The sequence below is a fragment of the Gallus gallus genome, chromosome Z, assembly GCF_016699485.2.
Source record: "Gallus gallus isolate bGalGal1 chromosome Z, bGalGal1.mat.broiler.GRCg7b, whole genome shotgun sequence".
NCBI classification, from domain to species: Eukaryota; Metazoa; Chordata; class Aves; order Galliformes; family Phasianidae; genus Gallus; species Gallus gallus.
Window position 1 is genome coordinate 18,748,279 of NC_052572.1, and position 14,809 is coordinate 18,763,087.

At 41.5% G+C, this 14,809-nt stretch overlaps 1 protein-coding gene across 2 annotated transcripts in view; it reads left to right on the forward strand.

Moving 5' to 3' along the window:
• RAB3C (RAB3C, member RAS oncogene family) overlaps window positions 1–10,066 on the forward strand; it is a 144,593-nt gene extending 134,527 nt beyond the window's left edge. For both annotated transcript variants that reach the window (XM_015277588.4, XM_003642948.6), the window contains exon 5: window positions 1,740–10,066. In XM_015277588.4, the coding sequence (XP_015133074.1) occupies window positions 1,740–1,927 (188 nt within the window). In that variant the 3' untranslated portion in view covers window positions 1,928–10,066. The remainder of the gene's footprint in view (window positions 1–1,739) is intronic.
• Window positions 10,067–14,809: the final 4,743 nt, after the last annotated feature.

Here is a 14,809-nt window from a genome sequence, read left to right on the forward strand (position 1 = left end):
AGATTTCCATACGTGGTCTTTTATCCCAGTTTCCCTGCTTTCCAGAGAAATGTAGGAAAGAAAATTTTTCAAGCTAATGTGCTTGGAAAAAAAGCTCATGTTTGTGAGATTACCTTTACATTTCTTGCTGATATAACCATAAGTTACATGACTAAATCCTTTTATGATGTTGGTATCTCCAAGGGTTCATTATTTAAACTACCTATGAGCATCAACACTGGCCTGCATTTAGCTCCTACACACCTAAGTAATTTAACTTTCTGACTTCTTAGCACAAGGCACTTAACATAAATTAAAAATATGAAGAATGTTCAGAACACAGAGTTATCTTTTCGCATCAGTTATTTGCACATACCGTGTTATCATGCCATGCTAGATATAATTACCTGCTCAGTCTCTAGGTATGTGAAAGCTACATGGCAAGTGGTATAGGACAGCGCACATGTGCGTTATATCCTATTTAGATCACATGATGAACATACTATCTAAGTAGTTGAATTTTAGTTTCAAGTAGCCTTTGGAAATAGAAGATCAGCTTGGCACAACATAAATAACAAAGCTGTTTCCTGCATTTCTGTCAGGAGTTGAAGTGACTGATGTTTCCTGACTAAACATGGTGGTAGGGGCATACTGCTTTTCAGCATTGATTATAAAGAATCAAAATAGATGTGCAAACATGAAGTAACTTCTGTAAGATTACCAGTGGAATAGATGCTTTGTAAACTCCCTTATTATTGAAACCTTAAGCAATGGAAAGACAGAAGTAGAAACTTAAAAATTTCTAAGAAACCCTCAAGTCAGCAATGAGGCAACTATGAGAAAAATATGTAACATGGTCTGCAAGGGGGGAGAAGGAGGCATAGTAAACTAATAAGCAAACAAGCAACAAACAGAAAGAAGAAATTGGAGGGAAAGAATAGAGAAGACCTGACACTAATAGAAACTGTATTGCAGGCTGAACAGCAAGTTGCAAACCTGGCAGGGAGCAGACGTGGGAGATAAGATGTGGGACAAACCAGGGCAGAAAAGAAAGCTTAGGAAAGCTAGTTCTGCTCCATATAGGCTTCTGCATTAACAATAGTTCTCATTGCTGCCTTTGAGGTAATCACTGGGAATGGATAGATAAAAAAGTCGTTCTCCATAAATGAGTTAAGAGAAAAAACAGTGTTTGTTTATTGGTTTTATGTGGTGGTCCAATTTTTCCCCACAGATTTACCTACATCTTAAGGAGCCATCAAACTGCAGAAAGCTTTCCTTGCCTTGTTTGCTTTTTTACCTGCTTGTTTCCAAATATAGTTGTCTATTTTAGCACGAGGTTAATGAAACAATGCAAATGACTTTTTCCAGCTGAATAATGCTCAGAGAAACATAATAACTGGAGATGGAGCAGTAGATTATACCTTCACAGTGGCTGGATATACAGGGCATTTCTTGTTTAATAGGATTTGCAAATTGGTGTCAGTTTTTAGATGAAATTGTTTTAAAGTATAATTTGTTTAAGGGAATGCATTTGTGCCAGCCTGTATTTTATCTGACTTGTTATAAAGCAAATGACACTAATGTAGTTGCCCTGATTGTGTTACAATTTTAACTGCTTTTGCAGTATCACTCATCTACGTGTGCGTTCTCGCATATTTACTTTCTGTTTGTCACGTCATCCATCCATACCGAGAAGTCTGTACACTTATTGGAGATTCCCGAATACGTATCAAACATCCACGTGTTCTTTATTTTCTCAGGTTTTGAATTTTTTGAAACAAGTGCCAAGGACAACATTAACGTCAAGCAGACATTTGAGCGACTCGTGGATATCATCTGTGACAAAATGTCCGAAAGTCTGGAGACAGATCCCAGCATTACTGCCGGCAAGCAGAACACACGGCTAAAGGACACCCCTCCACCACAGCAACCCAACTGTGGCTGTTAATGCAGCTACCAGCAAAGGCAGCTCCAGCGCGTTCTGTTGCCAACAGAGTATTTATGAATGGTCTATATGCCTTTATTTATACTGTCTTAGTAATTTATTTGGGAGAAAAATCTTTTATTCTACATTAGCATCTAGCTGAGCATATGTACGAAGATGGGGATATTAATAGTTTGAAAGAATAATCTGTTTTTTAGCTTCTGGCTCTTGCATGCAGGATGGCTATTAGTTTCTCTTTTCTTTTTACTGTTTCACATTATACTTACTTCAGCTGGTGCCATGTGCCTAGAATTGACTTGCTTCATCGGTTTCCAATCATATAGTTGAATCCTTAGGGCAGTGGCCAAGTTATTTTAGAATAAGCTGCCTGATGCCATTTATATTTCCTCCCGACCAAAAATTAATTTAGAAATATTATTTTAAAGAGCCAATCACTCATTCTGTCTAGATCATTCGTATAAGGAACACTTCCTTGAGCATACTGCCTGATTAAGTCTGGGCTCAGTATGTTACACATTGTGTGCTTGGAAATTGCAGAAGTTAGAAGGAACAGATCTCCAGCCTTCCTGGACCCCAAGACACCTGCCCTTCCTTTGAGAGTCCAACTGGATGTGGGTGTTCAGTGCAGATCCTCAGAGATATTAGATACTTCATCCTGGCTAGCTAGCTAGTATACTTACATTTTTTTGTGAGAACTGCATGTCTGTTAAACTCTTTTCTGAAACTTTACTCATTTTCTCATTCCAACATGCAGATACCCTGGTAGTTTCTGCCCTAGCAGAGGAGGGCCGACCAGCTCTTCTTATTTCCACTGGCATTAGATATCGAATACTCTGTTCAGATATTACCCCTGAAAAAGCCAAATCCATTACAATCAGTTGTTCATAACCAAAAACTGTCTTGTCACATTGCTGTCAAACCTGCATGCTTAAGCTTTCAGGAATTCTATCTCCCACTCAGTTACTGGGACTGCCATCACCATACTGGCTACTAATTCCTATATTTCACTCAGACCTACTGTAGACATGTTGCTGATGTCAATGAGCTTGAATTTGACCTTATTTTTACTCTGAAGAGGAAATATTTTTTTGACAAGACAATCACAGATTGGCAAGATTTTGAAAACAGTTTTAGGAATAATAAAAAATGGTTATCATTTCCTAAATTAGACTGAATGTATCTATAAGATCAGGAAAGGCTGTGAAGTAACACACACACACACACACACACACAAAGGCAGAATAAAGTACACAAATTCTGTTTCAATCAATTTCATAAAAATGGTCATATTCTACAGCTTTAGAAAGTACTCCTCTGTTAATTGGTGGCACCTCTATGTCCAGTACATAGTGCTTCGTGCAACACCTTTACTTCTGTCACAGTGACATTTTTAAGCTAAACTGTGTAACTGGGGAAGCATTAACTGTTCTGTTGTTCCTAGCAGACAGGCTTTAAGACAAGGCTGACATCTCCCTAACTGTCTGCAATACAAAGAAAAGAAAATACAAAGAAAAGAAAAAGAAAACAAGACAACTTAGAAAATGAAAGTAACAAAAGGTACTAAAAATGCAAAGCAATGTCTCTGCACACATTCCTATTTTCAAAGGTAATTTATATAAACACTGAGGAAAATGGCCACTTGGTTGCTTTTTGTCTTTGTTTTTGATTATTTTTTTTTCTTCTGGTTAAATAACCTACGTAAACTTCGACACGGTGAAAGCAACTTTGAAGCAAGGCATATAGAAACACACGCAAAACGGAATGGCCACCAGGGGGCAACATTGGCTGCCTAACTCAAATGCTCTTTCTTCATTCTAAGGTTTTAAAACTTACGACCTCTTAACAAGTTTCCTCGAACAGCTATTTTGGATTTCCTTGCTATTTCCTTGAACAGCTGTAACATGGAGGCTGAGCCTTCACTTGCTGAATTTCACGAAGAGAAAGTATTGTCCTCTTTGGAGTTGAGCAGTCAGGCAGAAGAGGCATGTGTTACACCTACCATAACCCGGCCTCCTTCATGGCAGTTCTTTTCTCTCCCGTGACTAAGGCAGCATGTTGACAACTGCACTGAGGAACTTTCAGTGACACCTTTTCACCCACTGGGTACTGGCTGCTTCGATAAAATAAGTGATAGGACACCAAGGGTACTTTAAATGAGATGGTGGCCAGTTTCCCTCCCCATGCTTGTTATATTCAATTATACATACTAGAGAAAAGCGAGCAGAAAAACCTTGAGACAGCAAACAACAGCAGCCCTCATTTATTTAGAAAAGGTTTAAGTTGTATTATGTGCCTGATGCATCACATCCTCAGGCAAGGCAAAGTGAATAGAGGATATCAACACAAAAGAGCTTGGGCATGTCCTGGATCATGCAGCACTGCTACAAGTCCTAATATTCACCTTTGCTATGGGATTCTGGCTGCAAACTGGCCATTTCCTTTGCATGCTGTAAGAAGAAAAAAAGACAAAAAGATACCCCTTGTTACAGCCACACCTTGATTTTACTCTCTTGCAAGGAATTCTAGACCCTCACTGCCTCCTTGTGACGATGTAGACTCTGATCAGCAGTGGCAGTGTATTATCAGCATACATTTTTCTTTTAAAGTTGAGAGATAGCTAAGTCATTCATTACTTAAATAGGGTTATGAAATTGCTTTTCATTTTGCATCACGGGGCTGGACAGAAGAACAACAGCAAAGAATCTCTCCTTCCCTCTTCTGTGACAAGTAAAATGTGTAGCTTCTGATGCATTTGATCTACTGTAGGGGATGGGCGGCTGGGGGAAGCAGCTGCCAGAGTAACATTGACTGTCCGCCATGTGTCACGAGGAAGGGCTCACCTGAATCAGAAATGCAGGGCCTAGCCACTATGTAAGAACTCCTAGGGTCTTTGTACTGACACTCAGACATTGCCATCAGAATTATTCAGATTAATTTTTAATGTGTTCACATTAAATCCTTGGAGTTGTTCAAGAAGAAACTAGATAAAATCCTGAACAATCTGTTTTGACCTCTCAGCTGACACTGCTTTGAGGTGGTTGGGCTGGGACCTGCTTATATCCCATCCAACCTGATTTATCTTACCCTCCCTTCCTCTGAAATTTGACATTCCTAGATGTTCAAGGAGAACTTTTCTCAACAGTCAGGTTTACCTACTGTTGGAAAAATAGATTTTGATTTTCCAACCAGTGGAATAAGTTGGCTTTTCAAGCCACGTGTTTCACAGCAACATTGAGTTTTCTGCTACAAATTTTGGTCAGATTCAGATGACAAGCATCGTGAGATCTCAATACCTCACCTTCCTAGGGTGAAACCTGGCTGTTGCAGAAGAACATAAAAGACAGAAGGGCTTCTTGGAAGTAACCTACTATTCCTTTCTCAAGCATTATGAAAATTTAGCTTGAGTTCTGCAGAAGCCAACAGGAGGAGAATTTTCATTTTACTTGAAATTATGCTTCGGGCTGTTTCATAGCACAGGATCTCCAACTGAAGCATGTGTCAATCTAATTCAACTCCAACTGATTCTGAGACAGAACTGCAATTTTCTTAAATGCAAGCAGAGGTACGTTATTACTGTACATTCTAGAAATTCCATCCTAGCCTAATGAAGGATCAAAGTTCAAAGAACCAATAGATCATTCTTCACCCCTACCCAGTAGTCGCTGATTATGAGGTCGTCATTGGAGGAGACAGAAGCAGTATTTGACACAGTTCTGCTAAGAGAAAGGATCAGGACAAAAAGTGATATTTTAGTGATACAAGAGGTCTGTATCATCAAATTGAAAACCTAGGGACAAGATATCCAAAACTATTTTCAGCCTCACAGTTTTTGAAGTATACACACACTTTTCACTAATTTGTTGTCACTCTCAGCACAGAAATAAGACTGATTGTCATGGAGCTTCATTGTTCCAGTCACAGATGACCTATTCCGCCAAAATTTAGGCCAACTGATGAAATACAGCAGTTGTCAGAGAGCATATTGCATTTTTGAGAGCTTAGATGCCTCTGGTCTGAGGGTCCTGAGCTCCACAGCACCAGCTGAACCGTCACTTCACAACCTATTTTCGAAGTTATGATCTGTACTGATGCTTTTAGCAGCAGGCTAACCTTGTGCATGGATAGTACAGCAGGCTTATCATGCTCTGATATTGTACTGCTTGCTGTATGATCAAACTAGCACTCAGAAAATGCCTTGGGATCACAAGGGAACACAAGACACAGTTGGCTCCTGCAGTGCCTCCTGGCACCGACCAGCCACAGAGTTAGCAAGCCTTGCTGGATTGACCTTCAGACACGTGTTTTTGATTCTGATAAGAGTTGATGTTCACAAGCATTCTAGTCGTTATAGCATAGCTAACTTACTAGCATATTTTTGTTGTTGTTGCTGTAGATTGTTTATTTAGATCTGTTTGTTTGAAATACATATAAGCTAGCTGGATTTTCTGTCAAAAAATATTCTCTGAACAGCTGTGTACGTGACTGTTACCTGGAACTGTTTGTTCCTCCTTGCTTATACTTAATGCAATGCTTAGAGAAACTACTTGAGCAACTACATCTCTGTGGCCTTTCCGGAGCATCAGTCTGAAAGATTAAGCTTTCTTCCCAGTCCGCTCAGCTCTGTACAGTCAGCTGTACCACATGCACCTTCTTTATTTCAGGAATGAAGTATTTCTTGATACACAAATTCTGCTGGAATTTGATCCCAATATTTGAGAATGCTTTGAGTTGAATTTTCAATTTTAGGGGAACAAATGGTGGTACAAATTCTACATCTGATGATGATGCCTGTTTCTGCAACAGCAGATGAAAGATGCTGCATTTGCGTTCTAAAAAACCAATCTCTCCCACAAACTACTCTTTTCTGTATTTCTTTGGGAGAGGCAAGTTTTATTACTTGTATTTTTAAGGGCATCAACAAAATTACTGTTCTGCTGATTGACTGTTAAGACAGTTTCCTCCTTGGCCTGTTTCTTAGACAGTGAGTATGTGAGCCTGGTTCCTCTTTAGGATGACAGATATAGCAGTTTGAGACCCTGAATATGTAAATCCTTATAGATCAGCACTTAGGGAATGTAAAGCAGTATCTCACTTTTGCCAACAGAGAAGTGAATTCTGATGACTTATACTGTTTAATCCATACACATAGGTTTTTCAGTACAGTCTGACTTCAGATTCTCCAAGGTTCATCATATGTTTAGTGCCATTTCAAGAGGAAACTCAGTTCAATTATTTGAAAAAAATTTACCAGTTTCTTTATTAAGCAGAGGTGAATGCAGTTCATCTTACAAATTTGTTTTTTTTTTCTTTTTTCTACCTTCCTTTTATTTTACTTTTTTATCCATGCATATTCACTGAATCGGAATTGTAACTACACACATTTAATTTGGATATGAAGCAGTACGTCTTTGATGCTCACTCAGTTCCTACTGCTACTTACCTCATTAAGTGCAGCTTTCCATAAATGCCACAGTAAACTTATCCAGAACTCATTAACACCAGAAATCCGTGGGGTTACATCTGCAGACCATATGTTTATTTTCCATGGTTCCAGCACATATAGGTGGCTTGTCATTTATAGAATAAGGTACCTGGTACTGGATTTGATGAAGGAGAAGCAGAAGAGCAGTAATTCAGGATCACGCATAACATACATTAATGAAAGCTGGGGATTGCATACCACTTCTGGCGATAACTTTACTTGAGTAACTCTGACATGTACCTGCAACTAGTGTTAAATGAACTGTGTGTGTATAACTCCTGTTTAATATTTTGTCAGTAATGTCAGATGTGTTGTGGCTCAGTTGGATTGTCAGAACATGTAACCTATATACTCGTGTTTGTGAAACTGAAGTGTCTTAAATGTTGCATGAAAATATGTTATAAAAATAGATATGTTTTCTATTTTTTGAATACCTCAAAACTGAGGAATCATGGGCCAATAAGTGCAATATTTAATGACTTACTCAGTGTATATAAACCTGTGTGAAAGGGAGAAGTGTCCTGTATGTGCGGTAAGGTGTTGATGATGCCTGTGTGGCTTAAGATTTCCAGTAGCTCTGTGTGTCTTTCTTGTAGTAAAATTTATATAGTAAATGCTTTATCAGTGTAGTGTAAAAATATTCTTAAGTCATTTAAACTATTTTTCGTATATGAGATGATGGTAAAAGATGTCTGTATGTTTATTGCAAGTGCATGTCAATTTTACTTTTAGAATTGTGAGTGTCCTCTTTGGAAATGGTCACGTTACATCGATGCTAGTGGGACAACACATTTAGTCAGAAGATGTTTGTAAACATGTCTGAACTATCTGCATATATTTTTAAAGCATGTTCCCTAGATACGTTAGAACGACCTCCTAGAGCGTTATCAGCTACATTATCTGTTTGCCTATATTGCATAATATCACATGAGCGTGTTTTCTTTAATATGATATGGTTAACTCGTGATATCTGAAAAATTTAATAGGAGTACCCAATACTTCTGCAGATAACTTTGCAAACTTCAGTAGGTGCCCTGATTTAACATTTTTTTGGGAACAGCCTGAAGGTCACAGTCAAAGTGGTCCAGCACAGTGGGCATTGACTTTAATTAGTTACTTATGCCAGTTCAGTTCCTTAACTTTTCTAGATCCTAAGGAAGGAAAATAAAATACATCCTTAAATATATTCACTCAGACTCTTCACTCAACAGCAACCAGGTCCTTAGCATACTTGGCAAAAAGTGCAGTCTAGAATCTAACCATGACATAAAAATGAGAGATCCAATCATTCGTATTTCCTCTTCTCTTATCCTTGCATATTTCTGATAATTCTCTAAGCACGTGAGCAAAGCCATCACTTTTCAGCAAAACTCTCAAATCTCTAGGGCACCTGTGGAACTTCTAACCCTGCAACACCTATCCACCAGTGGTTCCCAGTTGTGCCTATGGACTCCACAGAGGAGAGGCTTGTTCTGTTAATTCTTGCTATATCTCTGGTTTCAAAGAGAGTGTGTCATGATCCCTGGAAATCTGCTAAGTTAGGCCACTGAGACTGGGACAAGGAGAGTAACTGTACTGAAATTTTTCTAAAAACCCATTTTTATTACGACCACATTAAAAGCTGTCTAAGTATACTTTTAGTTTTACCTGATGCATTTTTGTTGACAACATACACAGTTAATTTGTTTGGTTGGTTGTTTGCTTGGGTTTTGTTTTGTTTTGCTTTAAACTAGACTCACAAAGAAAAGAACTGAAGTCTAAGGCCTGCTGGAAACCATTACCGTGGTTTTCCTTTCCTATGTCCTCACATAGTTTCTTTGAGAAAGCAAACAGCCAAATTGCACTAAGTAGCACAGGACAGCACTTGCAATGACCTGAGCAGCCCTTAAAATTCTTCCTGCTTTTATACCTTCTGCTATGAAACCACCTGCAAAATTATACAGTCTGGGGTAAAATGAAAATTAATTTTGAGAGAATCTGAGATGTCTTAGTAAAAGAAAGAAATTCCGGACATCTTTATAGCTAAGCAGCAGGTAAAATAACAGTCATAATAGGAAGTACCACTTAAGTGCATAAATACAGGCTGCTACAGGACTGGGGATATATTACCTAATTTTTTATTTTGCTAAGTGACCTGAGTACTCAAGGGCTGGCAGATAATTTTACCTACTATTTTTATTACTCCTTATAGACCTATGAAGAGACAAATACCTACCGTGAAAATGTGTAGCTGTTCTGGCTCCTTCAAGCTAACTTACTTGCTGAATTGTTCTTACTGATAAGTTGTTGAAGTTCTTGCTTAGGATAAATTTATGAGGGGATGAGACTCAATCTGTCCCTCCTCCACCAGCTACTTCTGCAATGTAGTGTATGTGGTTCTAAAAAAACATGTTAGTTTAAAATGCTGCTGGGTGACAAATGTTGTGAATCTTCTGCATTCATCCACAGGAGTTCCTGTCTGAACATGAAGTACAAGTTTTATCCATGTGCAGAGTTTTAAATCTATGTGGACGTAGAGACTGTGTGTATTCCATTGAATATTCTGTTTGTATGTGACTTCTGTATACCAAGTGGATTTTGTTTATTTAGCTTTTTCTTTTCTTTTTTCGAGAGACTTCTTTTTTCCTATTGCAATTACAATAAATATTCAAGAGACTATATTCATGACTACCTTAGTTGTGGTGACATAGTCTTACCCTCATTCTCCCTCTCTTTTTACCTAATACAACTGTGAAAAAACTGACTTCATTTTTTATAATTACAGCCATCTGCAATAATTCATTACTGAACATCACCTCAGCAGCACTGCTGAGTCTTAGATCTGTCTCCATCCCAAGGTTTACTGGACATTTTGCCCTAAGACTCTGCAGGAGAAAGATCAGAGATTTTCCTACCAAAGGCATAACGTTGTGGCATCCTACATGTTGCCCTTTTAGCATGAGGTAAAGCTTTTTAAGTTTCATTTGTCATTCTATAAATTGCTGAAGCACCTGCTCACTGGAGCGCACTTGCAGTTCAGTAGCTCCTGTTCCCTCTCATTGTTGCACTGTGCTTCAGTCGAGTCTCCCAGTTTTTCTATTACCTTAACATCTCAGCTGCAGAGCAAGTATTGTCGGATTAATTCCCAGTTCTCACTCAACACGAGGAGCTTCCCAGCATATTACTGAGGATCCCTCATCTCCAAGGAGGTATTGCTGAGCAGCTCACAGCCCTGATTCACAGAGCTTGTCTTTCTGGCACTGACTCTTGTTACTGAATTGCCTCTGAGAATGGAAGTCCCCCCAGCTACCAGCAAATGTACTAACTTCCCCATCACCTTTGGCTTGCCGTTGATCTGTGAGACTGCCCCCAGTGTACTTGCTCTGCCTATTGGGCTAAGTGGAAAACAAGTGGGAATGAGGGGTAAGAGGTGAAGGATAAGGGAAAAGGCACAGACATACTTCCGACTGAAACCTTGGAACCAGGGTATTTTTTCATTATTTGTATTTGGAATACATTAGGGCTTTAACTGTGCAGGCCTAGAGAGAAAATCACAGATGGGTAGATGAGAATGGTGATCCAAAGGGATAAAACTTGTTTCAACAACAGGTGTCTCTTGCTCATGAAATCCCATTTGTATCATTTCCTGTCAGAAGTAGAACTAGAGTAGGATGTAGAAAGTTCCCAACCGCCAATGAAAAAGACTTCAGAAAAGATGATGTAAAGGGAAGATACAAAGTGACACAGAAAATGTGCCTAATTTGATTAAGGAAGGGCAAATGGGCAGAAGTTCCCTGTGAAGTGAGGGTGGATGATTTGGCAGTAGCACGTAACAAAACTGGGAAATACAAACTGCGGGTTTATACCCAACGAAATGGACTCCTCAGCTTAATCAGAAAGCTGAGGCCATTGAGAGCCAAAATTTGAACAAAATTGTATACTGTGCAAATATTATGCTGTAAAGTGAAGAACAAATTTCTTCACTTCTTAAATTTTATCAAGTGCCTTAAATTACTTCTTTGTCTGTCTGCATACATGCAATATCCAGACAAGTTAAATCATAAGGCAGAGGATTTGCAACTTAGCTGGATAGTATGGAAAAGCTGTAGTGTAGGTCATGGTGACCTCATGTTGTCAATGGTAGTCAAAGGCGATGGGAACCTGGTGTGAGGTTCTGTCCCCCATGATTTGGTAGACAGAGGGTCTGCCTAGGGCCTGATCCCAGTGTGCCTGTGCTCTGTCAGGCCTTGAGAAGCTGGAGGTACTGGAGGAGCAGCAGCAGGAGGAGACACCCCAACCTGATGCATGACTTGCTTCCCCAGAGAAGGGGAAGGAAGATCAGACCAGAGACCACTCCAAAAGCAGACAAAAAATGCGGAAGGGCAAATGCTCACTCAAACAACACATCACTGGAAAAAAAAAAAAGCCACATGGATATCACAGAGTTATAGAGTCATATTCAATATGCACACATTCAGGCACATAGCAGACAGGCTTGCTGGTAGGCCTGTTCTGGGCTGCTGGGCTTTCCAAGGACCCAGGAAATGCGTATGCTCTTGTTTCAAACAATTGCTTGTGGTTAGAATCTAAGTCTATGAATAGCTGTAGAACATCTCAGGGTGCCACACAGGATGCCTGCCCCTCAGCAGCCTCTTGAGGTTTTAAGATTAAAATAAAGTTTAGGAACATAACATCAAAACAGCTATTTTTTACAGCCCTGCCCAGCTTCTCTTTCATGAGCATGTACTCAAAGCTGGCTAGAGCATGTCTTTGCTGTTACTGTTATTTCTACTGCTCTGCAAGGAAGAAAAAATACCTGGTGTCTGGTCCTGGCCTACAGGACGGCAGGCACTACGAGGGGTCAGCAGCACGAGGTATGCCATATTTGCTGCTCTGCACACTGCCCACCAGCCCTGCCACAGCAGCGAGGTAGCAGCTGGTGGGTGTCACAGCTGGAACTTGCCTTCCAGCCCTCTCTTCTATTTCCATTTTGGAACAACATCAGAAATGGGGCATAAAATAAAGCGCACATCAAACTGCAGTTTGTTTTCTCTCTTCAGTAATTAACAATAGAAAGATGAGTTTCCTGATGTCTTCTTTGTGTGAGGACACATATCCGTCCACATACCACCTGGCAGAGCAGAAAAACACTCAGGTTTTCCTGTATCGCTAAAACAACACGCAACGAGCACAGATTACTATTCACTCAGGGTAAAAACACCTGCTCTAACATTACTGACAGGGATAACATCCTCCCTCTGCCTTGCAAGGACTGTCTGTCAGGACCCGGTGCATGGTGGCCATGCCCGAGAAAGAGCCGGGCACCTCACCCAGGGCATGTGCAGGGCTCCTTTCATTGTATGAATCCTGTGCTTTTGTTCAGCAGGCTGCATGCTATCCACTTTTATTTCATGGGTAATTCCCATAACTTGGTATCAGGGGCACTGGACCCCAGGATGAGGATTTCAGCTTAATTCCCTTTCAGCACATGATTCTCCAGTAATTGCTTTCCTGAAATAAAATTGAGGTTTTCCTACTGCATAAGCAGATAATGTCTTTGCTATTACATTTCAGAGGAAGCCAGAAAGACCACTCATTAACCTGCTAAACCTTCTCTGCTGCATTACCAGTCCTGGCTAACAGTAAACTGCTCCCACACAGCCCTGTAACATAAGGAGGATGTGGAGCTGTTGGAGCAGATCCAGAGGAGGGTCACAAAGATGAGCAGAAGGCAGAGGCACCTTTCCTATGAAGAAAGGCTGAGGGAGCTGGGCTTGCTCAGCCTGGAGAAGACTCCAGGGGGGAACCTTACTGTGGCCTTCCAGTACTTGAAAGGATCTTATAAGCAGGGTGGAGACCAACTTTTTACACATCTTAATAGTGATAGAATGAGGGGGAATGGCTTTAAACTAAAAGAGAGGAGATTTAGGTTAGATGTTAGGAGGAGATTGTTTCCTCAGAGATCAGGCTGCCCAGAGAAGCTGTGGGTGCCCCATACCTGTAGGTGCTCAAGGCCAGGTTGGATGGGACCCTGGCTAGCCTAAGCTGATGGGGGCAACCAGTACGCAGCTGGGGGTTGGAATTGAGTGAGCTTCAAGGTCCCTTCCAAACAAAGCCATTTTTTGATTCCATGAAATCCCTGACTTGGTGTGGAAGGTGCCTGGCAACTGCTGCCAAAGCGAAGTGGAGAAACCACAGAATTGCATTCTGGGGACTCACTGACAACAGGCTTTCTCTCTGTGCTGAGCTCATTGTTGGCCCTGACCTTGTGAGCACATTTCTATTGCCCTGTCAGAGCCAGGTGTATAAGTGCTGGGCAAACAGATGCTTTCCCCCGGTTCACTGCTTACACTTCGAAGGTAACTGTGACCTTTCTGTGCTGAAATTCTGGGAAGTGAGTTCTATTTCCTGAAAACACAGTTCAGTAATCAGAAGAACCACTCGCTGTGCCAGGAAAGGCAAGGACAAACTCCGCACTTGGATAACAAGCCATATGTGTTGTGCGGGCGATGAGGACAGATAAAGCACAGCAGAGGAAGGCAGCCCGAGCCCGCTGGTTTCGATGACCACAGAGAGCTCAGCAAAGCGCCTTCCAAGTACGGGCAGCGGAAACCCCGCGGCAGCGCTGCACTGCTGCTGCTGTCCGGAAGGTGCTGCTCCTGCCCAGGGAGTGCTTCGCCTCACTGTGCCGAAGGGAACGGGTAGAGCACTGGGCCCGTTACTTCAGCGCGACAACCCGCGGCCCAGCTGTGAAGGGCTCAGCTAAAATCTGCCCTTGTGCCGCTGCGCTTCGCACGGAAATAAAACTATGAGAAATGTCAGAAATGTGTTTGTTTTTGCCTTCTGCTGCCAGCAGGACGCGGCTCCCCGCAGGTGCTGAGGGGTGAGGTCTCCGTGCGGTGCGCACTGCGTTAGATGGCCCCCTAACGTGTGCGTGCCGCAAACGCGCCGCTCACCGCCGCCTGCCCGGCCCGGACCCTGCCGCCTATCGCGGGGGGCAAATCCGCCTTCTTAAACTGCCTGAGACCATTCGGGGTCCGAAAAGACTTTCCTGACTGTGCCTGCTGGCGTGCGGGTTGCCGCGAGCCTTTTCCTGGACATATGCTCTTCAAACGATTGAACATTATTTATTGCTTCTGTATGTTACAGGCACTACTGCGGTCACGAGAGCATCCTCCCACATTGCTGCCTGCTGCATTGGAAGCCATCTAAAAAGGGGATGGCTCAGAAACTGATCACTGTCAGCAGCTATGCCAGCCAGCAAAGACAGCTGTTTGAGAAGGCTCTGGCAGCAGCCAGACCCACACCATGAGAAATTGGAGGGAAGGCTGAGGCATGCACAGGCAGGGTGGGCAACCAGGGAACTTTAGGCTACACAGAGAGCACAAGGAAGCAGGGTGAATAAGTACAATAAGATCTCCTCA